Source organism: Fonsecaea nubica (genome assembly GCF_001646965.1).
Source record: "Fonsecaea nubica strain CBS 269.64 chromosome Unknown Scaff15, whole genome shotgun sequence".
NCBI classification, from domain to species: domain Eukaryota; kingdom Fungi; phylum Ascomycota; class Eurotiomycetes; order Chaetothyriales; family Herpotrichiellaceae; genus Fonsecaea; species Fonsecaea nubica.
In genome coordinates this window covers 410,437-423,538 of record NW_019173688.1, presented here as the reverse complement: position 1 = coordinate 423,538, position 13,102 = coordinate 410,437, and the positions used below count along the sequence as shown (strand labels likewise).

General features: G+C 51.5%; 7 protein-coding genes across 7 annotated transcripts; 4 read left to right on the top strand and 3 right to left on the bottom strand.

Moving 5' to 3' along the window:
* Positions 1-679: 679 nt before the first annotated feature.
* Positions 680-1,906, bottom strand: AYO20_03351 (hypothetical protein; the record flags this gene model as incomplete). Its single annotated transcript, XM_022641654.1, has 1 exon — positions 680-1,906. The coding sequence occupies one exon, from the start codon at positions 1,904-1,906 to the stop codon at positions 680-682; it is 1,227 nt and encodes a 408-aa protein (XP_022502514.1).
* A 437-nt stretch (positions 1,907-2,343) lies between these two features.
* AYO20_03350 (hypothetical protein) lies at positions 2,344-3,537 on the bottom strand (the record flags this gene model as incomplete). Its single annotated transcript, XM_022641653.1, has 1 exon — positions 2,344-3,537. One exon carries the CDS (start codon positions 3,535-3,537, stop codon positions 2,344-2,346), a length of 1,194 nt encoding a protein of 397 aa, XP_022502513.1.
* A 216-nt stretch (positions 3,538-3,753) lies between these two features.
* Positions 3,754-4,083, top strand: AYO20_03349 (hypothetical protein; the record flags this gene model as incomplete). Its single annotated transcript, XM_022641652.1, has 1 exon — positions 3,754-4,083. The coding sequence occupies one exon, from the start codon at positions 3,754-3,756 to the stop codon at positions 4,081-4,083; it is 330 nt and encodes a 109-aa protein (XP_022502512.1).
* Positions 4,084-5,090: 1,007 nt separating this feature from the next.
* AYO20_03348 (hypothetical protein) lies at positions 5,091-6,377 on the bottom strand (the record flags this gene model as incomplete). Its single annotated transcript, XM_022641651.1, has 1 exon — positions 5,091-6,377. One exon carries the CDS (start codon positions 6,375-6,377, stop codon positions 5,091-5,093), a length of 1,287 nt encoding a protein of 428 aa, XP_022502511.1.
* A 761-nt stretch (positions 6,378-7,138) lies between these two features.
* AYO20_03347 (inorganic pyrophosphatase) lies at positions 7,139-8,274 on the top strand (the record flags this gene model as incomplete). The annotated part of the gene is made up of 5 exons (XM_022641650.1): positions 7,139-7,336; positions 7,399-7,518; positions 7,574-7,756; positions 7,813-8,185; positions 8,237-8,274. The coding sequence occupies 5 exons, from the start codon at positions 7,139-7,141 to the stop codon at positions 8,272-8,274; spliced, it is 912 nt and encodes a 303-aa protein (XP_022502510.1).
* A 956-nt stretch (positions 8,275-9,230) lies between these two features.
* AYO20_03346 (hypothetical protein) lies at positions 9,231-10,807 on the top strand (the record flags this gene model as incomplete). Its single annotated transcript, XM_022641649.1, has 2 exons — positions 9,231-9,835; positions 9,898-10,807. The coding sequence occupies 2 exons, from the start codon at positions 9,231-9,233 to the stop codon at positions 10,805-10,807; spliced, it is 1,515 nt and encodes a 504-aa protein (XP_022502509.1).
* A 1,058-nt stretch (positions 10,808-11,865) lies between these two features.
* AYO20_03345 (hypothetical protein) lies at positions 11,866-12,943 on the top strand (the record flags this gene model as incomplete). Its single annotated transcript, XM_022641648.1, has 3 exons — positions 11,866-12,001; positions 12,053-12,721; positions 12,816-12,943. The coding sequence occupies 3 exons, from the start codon at positions 11,866-11,868 to the stop codon at positions 12,941-12,943; spliced, it is 933 nt and encodes a 310-aa protein (XP_022502508.1).
* Positions 12,944-13,102: the final 159 nt, after the last annotated feature.

Sequence of the window (13,102 nt, the reverse complement as noted above, 5' to 3'; positions counted from 1 at the left end):
GATCACTAGCTGAGGAGACCAATGAATGTAAACGGATCGTCACACTCTGGAGTGTCTGGGCTATTTTGGCACGGTCTGATCATATGGAATCCTGGAAAGCCATGGCTGAGACACAGCGACGATAGGGTGGTGGTCGTGGTGCGCGCAACCGGCTTGTGAAGCGGGTGGAAAGCTGCTTGGTTTTGGCTTGGCTTTGCTTTGCTTTGCTCTGCTCTCCTCGCTCGAAATCTGCTGTGCTTGCTTTGCTATACTGTACTTTTCTTATCCTGGACACATTCTCTGGTTCCTCACTCATGCTGTGGTGGCTGTGTTCAGGAGAGACGGCTAGGGGCTAACTGCTTCCATTCTCGACCATTAGCATTGGGAGAAGGATATCGGACATTAGGCATATCAGTTTGGTGCTTGATTCTTTGATACTCGATACCAAGACACGCAGCGACATTGGACCATGTCCTTCGAAACGAGGGTTTAAAAAGTCGTGTCACATGGCATAAACTCCTTCCCTGTGTATGCCCTCCAAATCGGTGTTTTTTTTTCATTCCCTGCCCAGTCCGTCCATATGCCGGTCCAGTCTGTCTGGGGGAGAACCACCGCAAACGCCGTCGCTGATGCAGGCATAACGAACATCTATCAATATCCGCCTCATACTGTAAACGCCCCCCTCTGTAAACGCTATTGTTCAAGCAGCCAGGACGCCAGCCACTTGACAACTCATGTCGAGTAATGCGAGATGCTCGTCGACGCCGTCAACCAGCTTCTTGTCGAACTCTGAGAAGATGGCCGTCAGCTTGTACTTTTTCCTCATGGCGGCGTCTTCTTTGCCGTTGACAGTCACGTCGTCTTCGCCAAGCACCACGGCTGAATACAGAGAAGAAAGGACCTCATTGGCGGCATACCCGCTGGCGACGATGTCGGTGATTTCGGATGCGATGTTGTTATAGTTTCGGGTGTTGCCCTTTTGCAGGATTTCGATAAGGTTGTCTGTGAGGCTCGGGGGAAATGTACCTGCGATGTCGTTGATGTCGGCGATCTTGATCATGTTGTTTGACGGAGAAGGTTTCGACTTGGCGGCATCGACATCTTCCATTTCTTCGTCTGATTCATCTGCGACCACTCTCTTCTTGTGGCCGTTGGAGGTTGGTATTGAGGCCGAAGCACCAACCAGTCGGGCAGCGCTCTGAAGGAGATTGATGGCGCGTCGAAGATCCCCGTCCGACACTTTCAGAGTCCTCTCAATGACGCCCTCCTCATATTCCACATTTTCCGCCTTGAGAATCGATTCAATCCGCGCGACCGCCTCGGATCCCTCGAGGGCCTTGAACCGAAACTTGGAACACCGCGAGGCGATGGGGTCGATGATTCTCGAGACGTAGTTGCAGCACAGCGCAAATCTGGTGGTTGCGCTGTGAATCTCCATCACCCGCCTCAGCGCCCCTTGCGCATCCTGTGTGAGCTGGTCCGCCTCGTCCAACAAGACGACCTTGAAGTTGGGGCACGGGTACTTCTTGCGGTATTCGTCCGAGAACGGGTGCGTTAGGTGTAGCGACGCGAACTGCTTTACCCGTTCCCTGATCACCGAGAGACCCCGTTCGTCGGAGGCGTTGAGTTCCAGGACGCGCGATTTCATGAGCTCGGGGCCGAACAGTTCTCGGCAGAGGGCGAGGATCGTGGACGTCTTGCCGTTCCCCGGAGGGCCGTAGCAGAGGAGGTGAGGCAGGTTGGAGGCGTTGACCATCCGACGAAGAGTCTCGGTGGCATGTTCCTGGCTCTTGACTTCTTCCAGACTCTTAGGTCGATACTTCTCCGTCCACGGCTGCGCGGCAGGGGGTTGTTCGACGGCCGACTTGGGGCCGGCAGTCTTGGAGCTTGACGCTGCAGCGCGGTTGCGGTCGAAGAAGTTCGCCATCTTGTATTTGCCAAAGGTTGCGATTGGGGTCGTCTGTAGCTGGGTTATTCGATGACGGACACCTCCAAAAGTTGTCGGTGCGGGACGCGTCCCGGGGATGAAGGACGCGTTAAGTGGCTTCTAGCTTGGCAATGTTCTCCCAGGAACGCACGTGATACTAAAGCACATGCGAATCAAGCACTACTTCAAAGTGTTATGAGCCAAAGGACCAGAATATCCGAGCAGATTTCCCCCCCAGGTAATCATTGAAGAATATATCAGGCAAGAGTCCTAGTCTATGCACCTGACAATGTGTGCAGTGGCTTGGCACAAAATAATGTCAACACAATGACACGAGGCTGAAGAATCCAGGAGGTCGTCTTCAGCAGGCAGGGCATAAGAGTTGTCTAAGAAGATACAATAGAGTCTGCACAACACCAAATTCATCATAGCATCAATCATAACTCGTCCCTCACTTGCTCGACGTCAACTTCCATCATCCTCTTCAACGTGTTTCGCGGCTGTTCTTGTTGTGCCTTTCTTTCTTCGTCCGTGATATCGTCTACATCTGTACCTTGGTCTTCCACTATTCTTTCAACTTCCTTGATGATATCCCTCGCTGCTCCTTCGTGTGAATATTGCTGCGGAATCTCTGGTGGTGGCCCTCTTCCACCTCCCCCCTTCGCTGGGAGCTCCATGCTCTTGAAATAAATGCCGGATTTGTGTGTTGGCATTCCCCGCGCATTCATGCCAGGCATTGAGACTGTAAGAGAGGGCACTGGAGCAGGCGATGTTGTGACATCGGATCTGCCTCCCAGTCCCACAGCTCCCATACTTGTCAAAGTGACCCACCACATCATGCGCAAAGGCCACCAAATAAACAACATCAGAGGGCCATAGAGGATTCGTCTGTAGAAGAGCCAGCATATCGTGACAGCAAGTAGATAGAAGGAGGATCTCAGAAACCAAGTGTCTGACTTGTTGCTCCGTACTAACTGGCCAAGAAACCCCCTGCTTGCTTTCAACAAATCCGTGGTTCCCGCATAGCTTTGCGCCAAGCTGTCCAGTGCCTGTTGACTTTCTTCCAAAGTCTGCTGAGCGAACTGTGAGACTGATAGCTCTCCCTCGAGTTGTTGGTGTACTCTCCGCAACGCGATGGTAACGTCTTCTGCTGCCCGGAGGGCCAGTTCGTCCTGCGTCAACTTCTCGTGTGTAGGTCTCCCCCGCGACTGCTGTTTCCCGTCCTGCTTCCGATCCGCAAACAACTGCTCTCTCTCTTTCCGCTTTTCCAAATCTGCAGTCCTCTTTGCTTGAAGTTGTGCTTTTCGAAAACTCGCCCGCGCGCTCTTCAGATCCTCTGTGAGTCGCGATAACAAGTCGGCATTTCTTTCCCGCTCACTTTCTCGGCTCGAGAGGTCTCGCCGATGGTTCGGAATGGCATCATCTTCAAATTCTTGCCTTAAGATTTCTAACCTATCTTCTTGTTTCTTAAGGTCGTCATGGATTTCGGTAGCGAGCTCGAGACGTCGTTCGTCTGGATCGCCGGTAGAATATGAGCTGGCCGAGAACTTGCGGAGTTCTTGGATCTGGGAGGATATCTCTTTGAAGGAGTCTGCCAACGCTTGAAGGCGTTGTGAGAGGGAGAGGGACATCTTTGCACACAATGACAACTAGGGATTCGTGCCTGTTTGAGAGGTTGACATGTATCCAGAAAAGCGATGCATACGGTGCAAACAGAGCAAACAGCTGAAAAACAGGCAGGTCTGCCGAAGGGTTACGGACTAGCGACCTTTTCCGAGAACAATTCCAATGCGCCCATGTCTTTCCTCCAAGAAAACACGCAACAAGCCACCCGTTGATCCGCAAACATGATAACGACATATTTGACCTCGTTAAAGGCGAGATTCAACCCATTCAGTGCATCATCCAAAATTCCTCGGCTGTTCCTCACCCTCCTCCCCGCCGATGCTCACAAAACTCTCAAGATCTCCTCCACTGCACTCCCCCGAAGCTCCTCCGAACCCAGCACCTTGGAACTCGGATTTAAAGACGGCAAAGTGGTGAAATACTCATGGGGTGCCGAGGCGCGGGCTTCTTCGAAGAAGGGATTCGGGGAGAAGGTCACGCTAACCGATATTGTGGAGGAAGTTGACAGGCACGCAAGAGTATTGGCAAGGAAGGAAGAGCTGGCCGGCTGATGAAGGGCCCGATGTCGAAGAATATACAGAACTTTATGAAGCGTATCCTGGGGTGGATGGTCTCGCAGGCGGTCTGTCCTGGAACCAGACCATCGGAGATCGATGGCGCATCTAGCATGGCATTCAAGCTCGCGCCAGCGTACACTCCCTGCTCCTTACAACGTCGAACAAGATACAGCAACCTCGGTCTCGAATGTCACCAGAGCCCAGGAGGGCAGACGGGTGCTCAAGTCAATGCAGGCACTGAGGTATGCGAATATTACCTTTCCCTTGAAGGGACAATCCCGGATATCTTCCTCAACATCAATGGATTTCAGGATTGCGGTGGCGGCGGTGTGAGACGATAACTTTTCGGAAATGGATCAGCATGTATTAGAAAGAAATCTGGGCAATCACAGCTGTGTCCATGTCTATGTTGTTGTATAAATAATTCAGTGACAAAATCCTTGTGAATTGTGTTTCGGAGCGGGAAAAGCATGAAGTGGGATTGTGTCTTCTATACAGGCCAAAGTAGAACACAGAGGTCGTGTTACTCGATGATTCAACGTGTCTTCCGACGAACTATTCGGCCAGGCCTTGTGGTGTCGCCTCGCATTCAGCTCGAGTGAATCTGGCTCTGGTAAGGTCATTCGATAAAGAGCCAAAGCTCCGAATGCCTTTTGGTACTCTACCTCCTCATATGATGGGATGCGAGAGGTATTTCTTGAGCCAAGGGCCGTCAATTTGGTGAACGGAGCATTTCAGAGAATCACAATTCGTCTCGACAGATTTTGCTCCGGGAGCAGATCAAGCGACGTCGGATCTCCCATCACCCCATGCGGAGGCTTTGGATGCCTTGAGACGTTTCCGTGACACCAGGATTTTCTGAATGTCTTGTAGAAACCCAGGCATCGAGCATACACGCCAATTCAGGCGTGGTGCAACGAAAGCGGTGGTCCCATTCTGGGTCAAAAGCGATTCCAGATGTTGAGAATCGGCACCCATCGACGTACACTGTTACTGCCAGCTCACGCTGTTACCGCCAAAGCACCCTGGCCAACTCCATCGAATCCTGCATTCTCTGCTGCGATTTCGCCCTTTTGCTTCTTGTTCCGCTCCTGGTGAATGTGTTCGTTCTCGTCACTTCTTTGTTCCAGGACCCTCTTCTTTTCTTGTTTCTTTAAATGGTTCTCTCGGTTCTCCTGTCTGTGCTGTCGCTTGATATCTGCTTTGGTTGTTTGTGGAGTTCCCAGACCAAGAATGTGATCGATCTCTGCTGCCTTCGCCACCATCTCGGGATCAGAGATCTCCAATAGCAAAATGGCTTCTTGATAGCTTCGCGACTTTTGAACCGGTTGGTATGCGGGATTCTTTCCAGGCATGAGCTGGGACAAGAGAAATTTCGTGTTACCCCATTTGTTCTCGACACTCATCGCAAGCTGCAAATACTCTTTGACCACCTCTCGCCACGGTGCCAATCCACCGTTCTCCTTGCTGCGAAAAACTGATGAGTTGGCTTCGGCGGCTGTGGCGATCATTGCCCCATCGACCCCATACTCCGTTGCCAAAGCCAACCCTTCCTCACGAGATCTCACGTCTCCGTTCATCAAGCAAGCGACTCCATGGCTTCTACATATATCACCGATCATCCGGAGTTGATCCCTGATAGCGCGCTCTCGCGGTCTCATTGGCGTAGTTCTGCAATGAATGGTCAAGCCGATGATGCCAGTTTTACACAGTTTGTTGACGAGCTCCGAGGTCAGTTCAGGTGTCTCTAATAACCGAATCTTGACGCTGATACCGATCTCATGAGGCGTTCCCACTTTCGTGACGAGAGCTGTGAGGATGTTGCACAGACGATCAGGAGTCCGAAGTAGTGCCGCGCCCATGCCTCCTGAAGTAGAGAAAGGCTTTGGACACCCAGCATTCACGTCGATCCCACGAACATACGGAGCAACAAGTGTCGCAGCTTGAACGGCGTAGTCGGGCGAAGCGGTGCCAATTTGATAAATTAATTTGTCCGACTCTCTCTGTGGATCAATGCGGTATATCACACTTGTTGAATTGTTGTTGGATGTCCGCGTCCATTCTATGCAGCCAGTGCGAGGGTTGGTATTTTGAGTAGTTCCAATCATAGATCGATCAACCGTCTCCGGACCCCATACCAGGTCAGCACCGTATTTGAGAGCCAGAAGACGTGATGGAAGTTCCCCGGAGCGAACCATGGGAGCGAGAACTATCTTTCCCCGGTAGTCAACACCTTTCGCGGGAATAGGGAGATGAGGAACATCTTTGACTGGGAGCGGGGTTGCCATTCTCGGAGCTAAAGAGGGCCAAAGGTAGTCTAGGAGGGATAGAGTGCGTCGTAACAGAGACTGCGGCCGAACAACATGGCCGACAGTCATAAGGAGCGCAGTGGTGAATCAAATGTGGAAAAGCCAAATAAACGATTTGTCCGCAGAACTAGAGACGTCGCAGTTGCGCAGGCGGCAAACATGTACGTGTATCACGTGGAGATAAGGTCCATCTCCCATCACGTGAAGATAGCTAAAAACTCGGGATCGATTGTGGCAACGCAGTCATCGATACCAGATCAAAATTCAATAGTATTTTCGGAGTATGGGAAGCTCTGGTCGTTCTCACCGACCGAGGTGGAAATATTAATGTTGCACAATCGGAAGGCGAGACTAAAGTCCTAGATCCCTCGGATAGCAAGTCTAGTCTGGCCTATTTCATCCTTCATATGCACATGTCTCGAGTGTCTGGCATTCTGTCTAGAATTCACACTTCGCGCACCTGCAGCAGCCTCCCGGGTTTCTCGTCCATTCAGAACCAGTCGTCATTTCACCGCCAATTGTCAACACCGTGCCTCCCACCCCGCGCCCCTACCTCCAACAAGGTTGCTCATCGTTACCTCACTGGCACATTCGCCCTGGCTTCCACCAAGCCGACAGAAAATTCCATCTCTCCTCCCCTCCGCCACTCCACCTCTACAACCATAGCTTCCCAACGTTCAGAAGCCATCGTTCGGCACCTCTCTACTTCTGCTTCATTACCACGTCCAGCGTCTGCCACGATGTCGTACAGTAAACAGCCTTCGGAATACCAGCCCAGAAAAATTGGTGCTCTTCACACAAATGAGTTCAGGTGCTACATTGAGAAAGATGGCACTCCGGTCTCGCCCTTCCATGACATTCCTCTCTATGCAAACGAGCAGCAAACAATCCTAAACATGGTCGTCGAGATCCCCAGATGGTCCAACGCAAAACTGGAGGTAAGAAATCTCGAACTTCAAGGTCTTCAAAAATGTAAATGCAGTGGCTGACCGCTCGCCAGATCTCCAAAGACGAATTCCTGAACCCCATCAAGCAAGACGTCAAGAAAGGGAAGCTCCGATTTGTTCGTAACTGCTTTCCTCACAAAGGCTACCTCTGGAACTATGGTGCTTTCCCAAGAGTGAGTGGTGGTCAAGGACAAAAGAGATGGGATTTAAAAGTTAACCAGTTCACAGACCTGGGAGGATCCCAACGTCGTACACCCTGAAACCAAGGCCAAGGGTGATAACGACCCATTGGATGTCTGCGAAATTGGTGAGCTGGTTGGCTACACCGGTCAGATCAAGCAGGTCAAGGTCCTTGGTGTCATGGCACTTCTCGATGAAGAGGAGACTGACTGGAAGATCATTGTCATTGATGTGAGTTGTCATAGCACGTATCCTTTTTCATCCATCCAATGCTAATATCGCTACAGGTCAACGATCCTCTTGCCCCCAAGCTGAACGATATCGAAGACGTCGAGCGACATCTTCCTGGCCTGCTCCGAGCGACAAACGAATGGTTCCGCATCTACAAGATCCCAGATGGAAAGCCTGAGAACCAATTCGCCTTCAGCGGTGAATGCAAGAACAAGAAGTACGCCGAGGAGATTATCCGTGAATGCAGTGACGCTTGGGAACGTCTGGTCACCGGCAAGCAACAACGTGGTGATATCAATCTGGCCAATGTCACGAATACCGGCTCCCCAGATCGTGTCGATCCATCTCAACTCTCCAAGATCCCTCCGGGACAGAACATCCCCCCTGCGCCAATCGACGGCAGCGTTGACAAGTGGTTCTTCATCTCCGGTGCGGCTGTCTGATCTGTGGCGCCTTACATTGTTGGCTGATTTCATTCAGGGAGTGGTGCAACCTCGGAAGATTACGTCAAGAAGTGATGGCCAGGCCTGAATAGAGCGTGGAATTTGCAGTCTTTGTCAAAGACGACCCATTGTCATAGACCAAAAACATATGTCAATTTATGTAGCTGACCCAGCCAGGAAGGAGAATGGTTGCATAAGGAGTGCCTGGGTGATCAATCACCACGTGGGTGCCACAATCTAAACCTTCCACATCTGTTAACCGGAGCATTTACAAGCGTAAAAGTAATAGTCGGAAGGTTTACACCCTTGAAACCAGAGCACCCAGCTCGCCAGGATCACTGGTCCGGGGTGCCTGATTTTTGGCACACTGATCTCGTCAATCACTGTGTGCTCATTGCGAAGAGGACAGAATACGTCATTGCGGACAAACAGAAACGCGTCTGCGCAACCTTTTACATATTCATTATGTGACACGCGACCTCCAAGACAAAATGGCATCCACCGCCGAGATAAAGAAAACCCCCTTTTCCAGGGCCATGGAATCTAATATTATACCCTCGTGGCCGTCGCTGGTGACAGAAGAGAACTTGCAGTTCTTACGCTCCAGTGCGCCAGTATCTTTGTTACCGCCGCGGTCAGCGCAACACGGTTTCCTCCCATTCTTTCCCTCATCCCCTCGATGAAATGGAGAAAACTGCAACATGGAGTGGCACGCCCTCCATCAAAGGCTCAACTCAAGCCATCCGTATGTGCTTGCTCACCGCCTCTCTGGTCGGCATTCAGTATGTGACACTACTTCCCTCTCGACTTTAGCGACGAATCTGTGAAACTAACAAGTGCTCAACAAAAGGTTCTGCTGGGGCTTGGAGAGTAGGTCCCTCTCCCTGGACAAATTAGTCCGGTGTTCATTCAATTGCGCACGCTAACAGCAGTTGACAGTGACTTACGGAACTCCCTATCTTCTCCAGCTCGGTCTCACAAAGTCGAAAACATCCCTAGTATGGATCGCAGGACCACTTTCCGGCTTGATCATGCAACCAATAGTTGGGGCTTACGCGGATAAATCAACGTCAAGATACGGCAGGCGAAGACCTTATATGGTCGGGGGTGCCATAGTCACAGGTGGCGGATTGCTGCTGCTGGGCTGGACATCTGAAGTTGTGGGCTTCTTCCTACCCGAAGGCGACATGAAGAAGACCATGACCATCCTGGTCGCCGTCATGTGCATTTATACCCTCGATTTTTCAATCAATGCAGTCCAGGCGTGTTGTCGCAGCTTGATTGTCGATACATTACCGGTCTCGCAGCAACAATCTGGATCTGCGTGGGCATCGAGGCTGGTCGCAGCAGGCCATCTAGCCAGCTACTTCGTCGGCACTTTTGATCTGGTTGCGATGTTCCCACCTTGGATGGGAGGTGATACTCAATTCAAGAAAATGACGGTTATTGCAACATTGATTTTATGGTCCACAGTGGGCATAAGCTGTTGGGCTGTTACAGAGAGAGTGAGGTTGCCTAGCGAGGGCGACCATACCTCGGTGAAAGAGGTACTCTTAGGTCTTGCGCGGAAGACATTTGACCTCCCTACACGCATACGCGCTATATGCTGGGTACAATTCTGGAACTGGGTTGGATGGTGAGTTAAGTGCCCATAGTGGTTGTCAGTGAAGGGCGAGAGACTAATGTACCGGTTCTAAGGTTTCCCTTCCTGTTCTACTCAAGCACATTCGTCGGGGAAATCCACTATCGCTACGAGGCTCCTGCTCGCGAACTGGGTGTCGAGGATGAACAAGACGCTCTGGGGAATGTCGGCCGGATAGGTAGCCTCGCATTGGTGTTTTTCTCCTTGACCACCTTCTGTGCGTCGGTCATATTCCCATTCCTCATCAAGTCACCAGAAGCACCCGATACGAAATTTACCCCTAGGCCCCCTGCTTCGATTCCCAAATTTTTCCAAAAGATTTTGGCGGCGGCATACGACATTCGACCCGATCTGATATCGGCGTGGAGTTTATCGAATCTTTCCTTTGCCATCATCACGATATTTGCCCCATGGGTCCGGACACTTTCTTCTGCAAGCTTCCTGGTAGCTGCTTGTGGCGTACCGTGGGCCATATCGTGTTGGGCACCATTTGGCCTGCTGGGTATCGAAATCAATAAGATGTCTTCCGGATCTCCTACCAATATCAGTGGTTCAACTGTGCCTGGTTATACGGCTGTCCGTGGCAGCATCGATGGGAACTACGGTGTCGAGATGGAAATCGCGCGACAACATCGCAGGACCTTTTCCGAGGATGTGCTGCGACTCAATCATCCCGATGAAGGTGACGCCCATTCCTCAACAGGAGAGCTTGCGGGCGTCTACCTGGGTGTGCTGAATGTATATACAACGCTGCCACAATTTGTCGGGACGTTTGTCAGTTGGATTGTCTTCTCGATCCTAGAACCAAGCCAGCATTCTCCAGTCGCTGATGGGGTCTCCAACCATGATCGGTGGCTCACCCTGAAAAAGAACGCGCCAAATGCAATCGCCGTGTGTATGTTCATCGGAGCGTTGTGCTCCTTGATCTCAGCAGAAGCTGCTAGACGGCTGAAGCATTTGACTTGATAAAAGCCTTGTCATGTGGAATACGACTTCATTGCAGCCATTCCTGTCCAGTCGACTTTCGTGGCAAAAGAGATTAAGACCACTTGACCCGAGCACCTCGATCTATAAAGAACAATGTCCTACCTGATAAGATCACACTAATCACCCGGAACGGACGGCTCCAGTGCAACAGGGACTCAACAAGCATCGCCCCCAGATGGGCGTTCTCTGCGTGAGGCTAGAGTGTGGCTGACTCTGCTCCCATTCCACCATTGGACAACCAAGTTGCGCGACCCCTGTTCGCTCCGCCGCCTCAGCCCATTATCTCGACCAGCCCCTGCAGAGAGTTGCCAGTTTCGTTCAGCATTTTCACACCAAGCCAAGTTCAAAGCCGGCCTTATTGGTCGTGATCTCAATGCGGCTCCATCAGCTACATTCTCTTTCTACCAGAACTTTGGCTCTTTATATGCCAAAGTGGCTTACCCCGCTGGAACTCGTTTGGGGATACTTGATCGTGCATTCACGGAAGAAGCTCAACTGCCTCATTGACGGTGAAGGTGCGCGACGAACGCTTTGAACGCCATATCTGAAAAAGGCCAGGCTTGCGCTACCTGATGCGGCCAGACCCAATCATCCGCAGAAACACCCGCAAGGCCATCCTACTTCGCGAAGTTGGCTTCCCTTGAAGTCCCTCACTGAAGCTCTTGACCACTAGTAGTGGTGGTGCCAGTTTATGCAGGCTCTCATTCGAGAACCCTCAACAGGTGGATACCGTGTAGGACTCATTGGGGTCATGTACAGCAGAATACGAGATTCATGCAAGCCTCTTGAGGCTTCGAATCGGGCACAGCCCCCACCAAAACACATGTCTTCCCATCATGTCGCCTACCGGTCAAACATGATCGTATATATTGCCCTGCTAAATCGCAATGTTCCAGCCCGATGATCTTTACTCGATCAAAGTCTCTCAAAGCAGAATCATTCGCCAGTGTCGGAAGGACTGCATTTGCTGTCTCCCACATCACAGTCATTTCAGCGCCTCAGCCTTATCCAGCCTACTTCCCCGGCACCCTGCTGATATGGCCAACAATGTCAATTGTATGCCACAGGGCCTTGTTGACAGAGCTGACCTCACCAATTGTCCCACAACCTATTCTCTCCTTGCCTCGATTGCTATCTTCAACGCCGAAGTGGCCTTACTTTCATTAATCTTTGGTAAGGCTGTGTAATTGCGCCGGATTGGCCGTCTGTTTGCTCTCGATCAAGAGAAGCTAACATATGCTCCGCTTCTAGGCCACGAGCGAGTCCGCAGAGCCGTTGCCCGATACAGCTGCTTTCCCAGCGCTCGGTGGACACCCTTTGCGGGTGTTGTCACAGCCATTATATCAATAGGGGCCATGTTTGCTGCCACCTACCTTCTCCGAAACAATGGCTTTCGTCCCAATGCCTTCATGCTCTTCGGCTTCTGGACCATGCGACCGCGAGCCACCGTCTTTACGCTCCTATACTTTATTATCGCTCGCGTGTGCTTTGGCCAAAAGGGGAACCAGAATACTTATTTGTGGTCGCTCAAGGACCATACAGTTGAAGACACACTGCTCAACATATTCAGTCTGCCTTTTGCGCTCTGGTATATCCTGCATCGACCCGATAACTTGAGTGCCGGTGTCTGTTCAGACAACACCTCATACCTGCGCTTCTGGAACTCCTTCTATGCCATCGCCGGTGCCGGTGCCATCAGTGTACTCCTCGGGGTGGTTATGTTGGGCCACGCCTGTTCGAGGAGCAGGAAGGAGCGCGCCAATGGCATCATGTATAACATGGTTGGGTACATCGATGCGGATTCGCCGCTGTCGACATTCTGGAGGTTCGTCTTTACTGTTGCCGGCATCACCATGGTCGGCGTGTTTGCAACAAATTGGGTCATCTGGAGCAGTAAGTTTTGGTCCCTTGGCCCCATTCTCTCCCGGCAACGCAATGAGGTACTCGTTCTATGCGTGTTGCGTTACTGACTCGACATCTCGAACAGCATTCGTCATCAACGCTGGAACCGACTTCTGTCCCGGCAGCGTCGTCGGGGAAGGCGTTGCCTGGGGTGTCGCCCTCTTCGCCAACGCCCTAGTCCGACCTCTGATCGGTGGACCCGACTCTTCATGAAATCGTCTCTCTTGATCAATTTTTTTCGCTGGGAAAACTATATATTACGGCGGCTGCATGCTTGCGATATACGGCGTATTTGTGTATAGATAGACGCACCATTTCTGTCCGCGAGGGAGCGAGCCATCGGCGTCACGAACATTGCGACTTTTGGGGCAC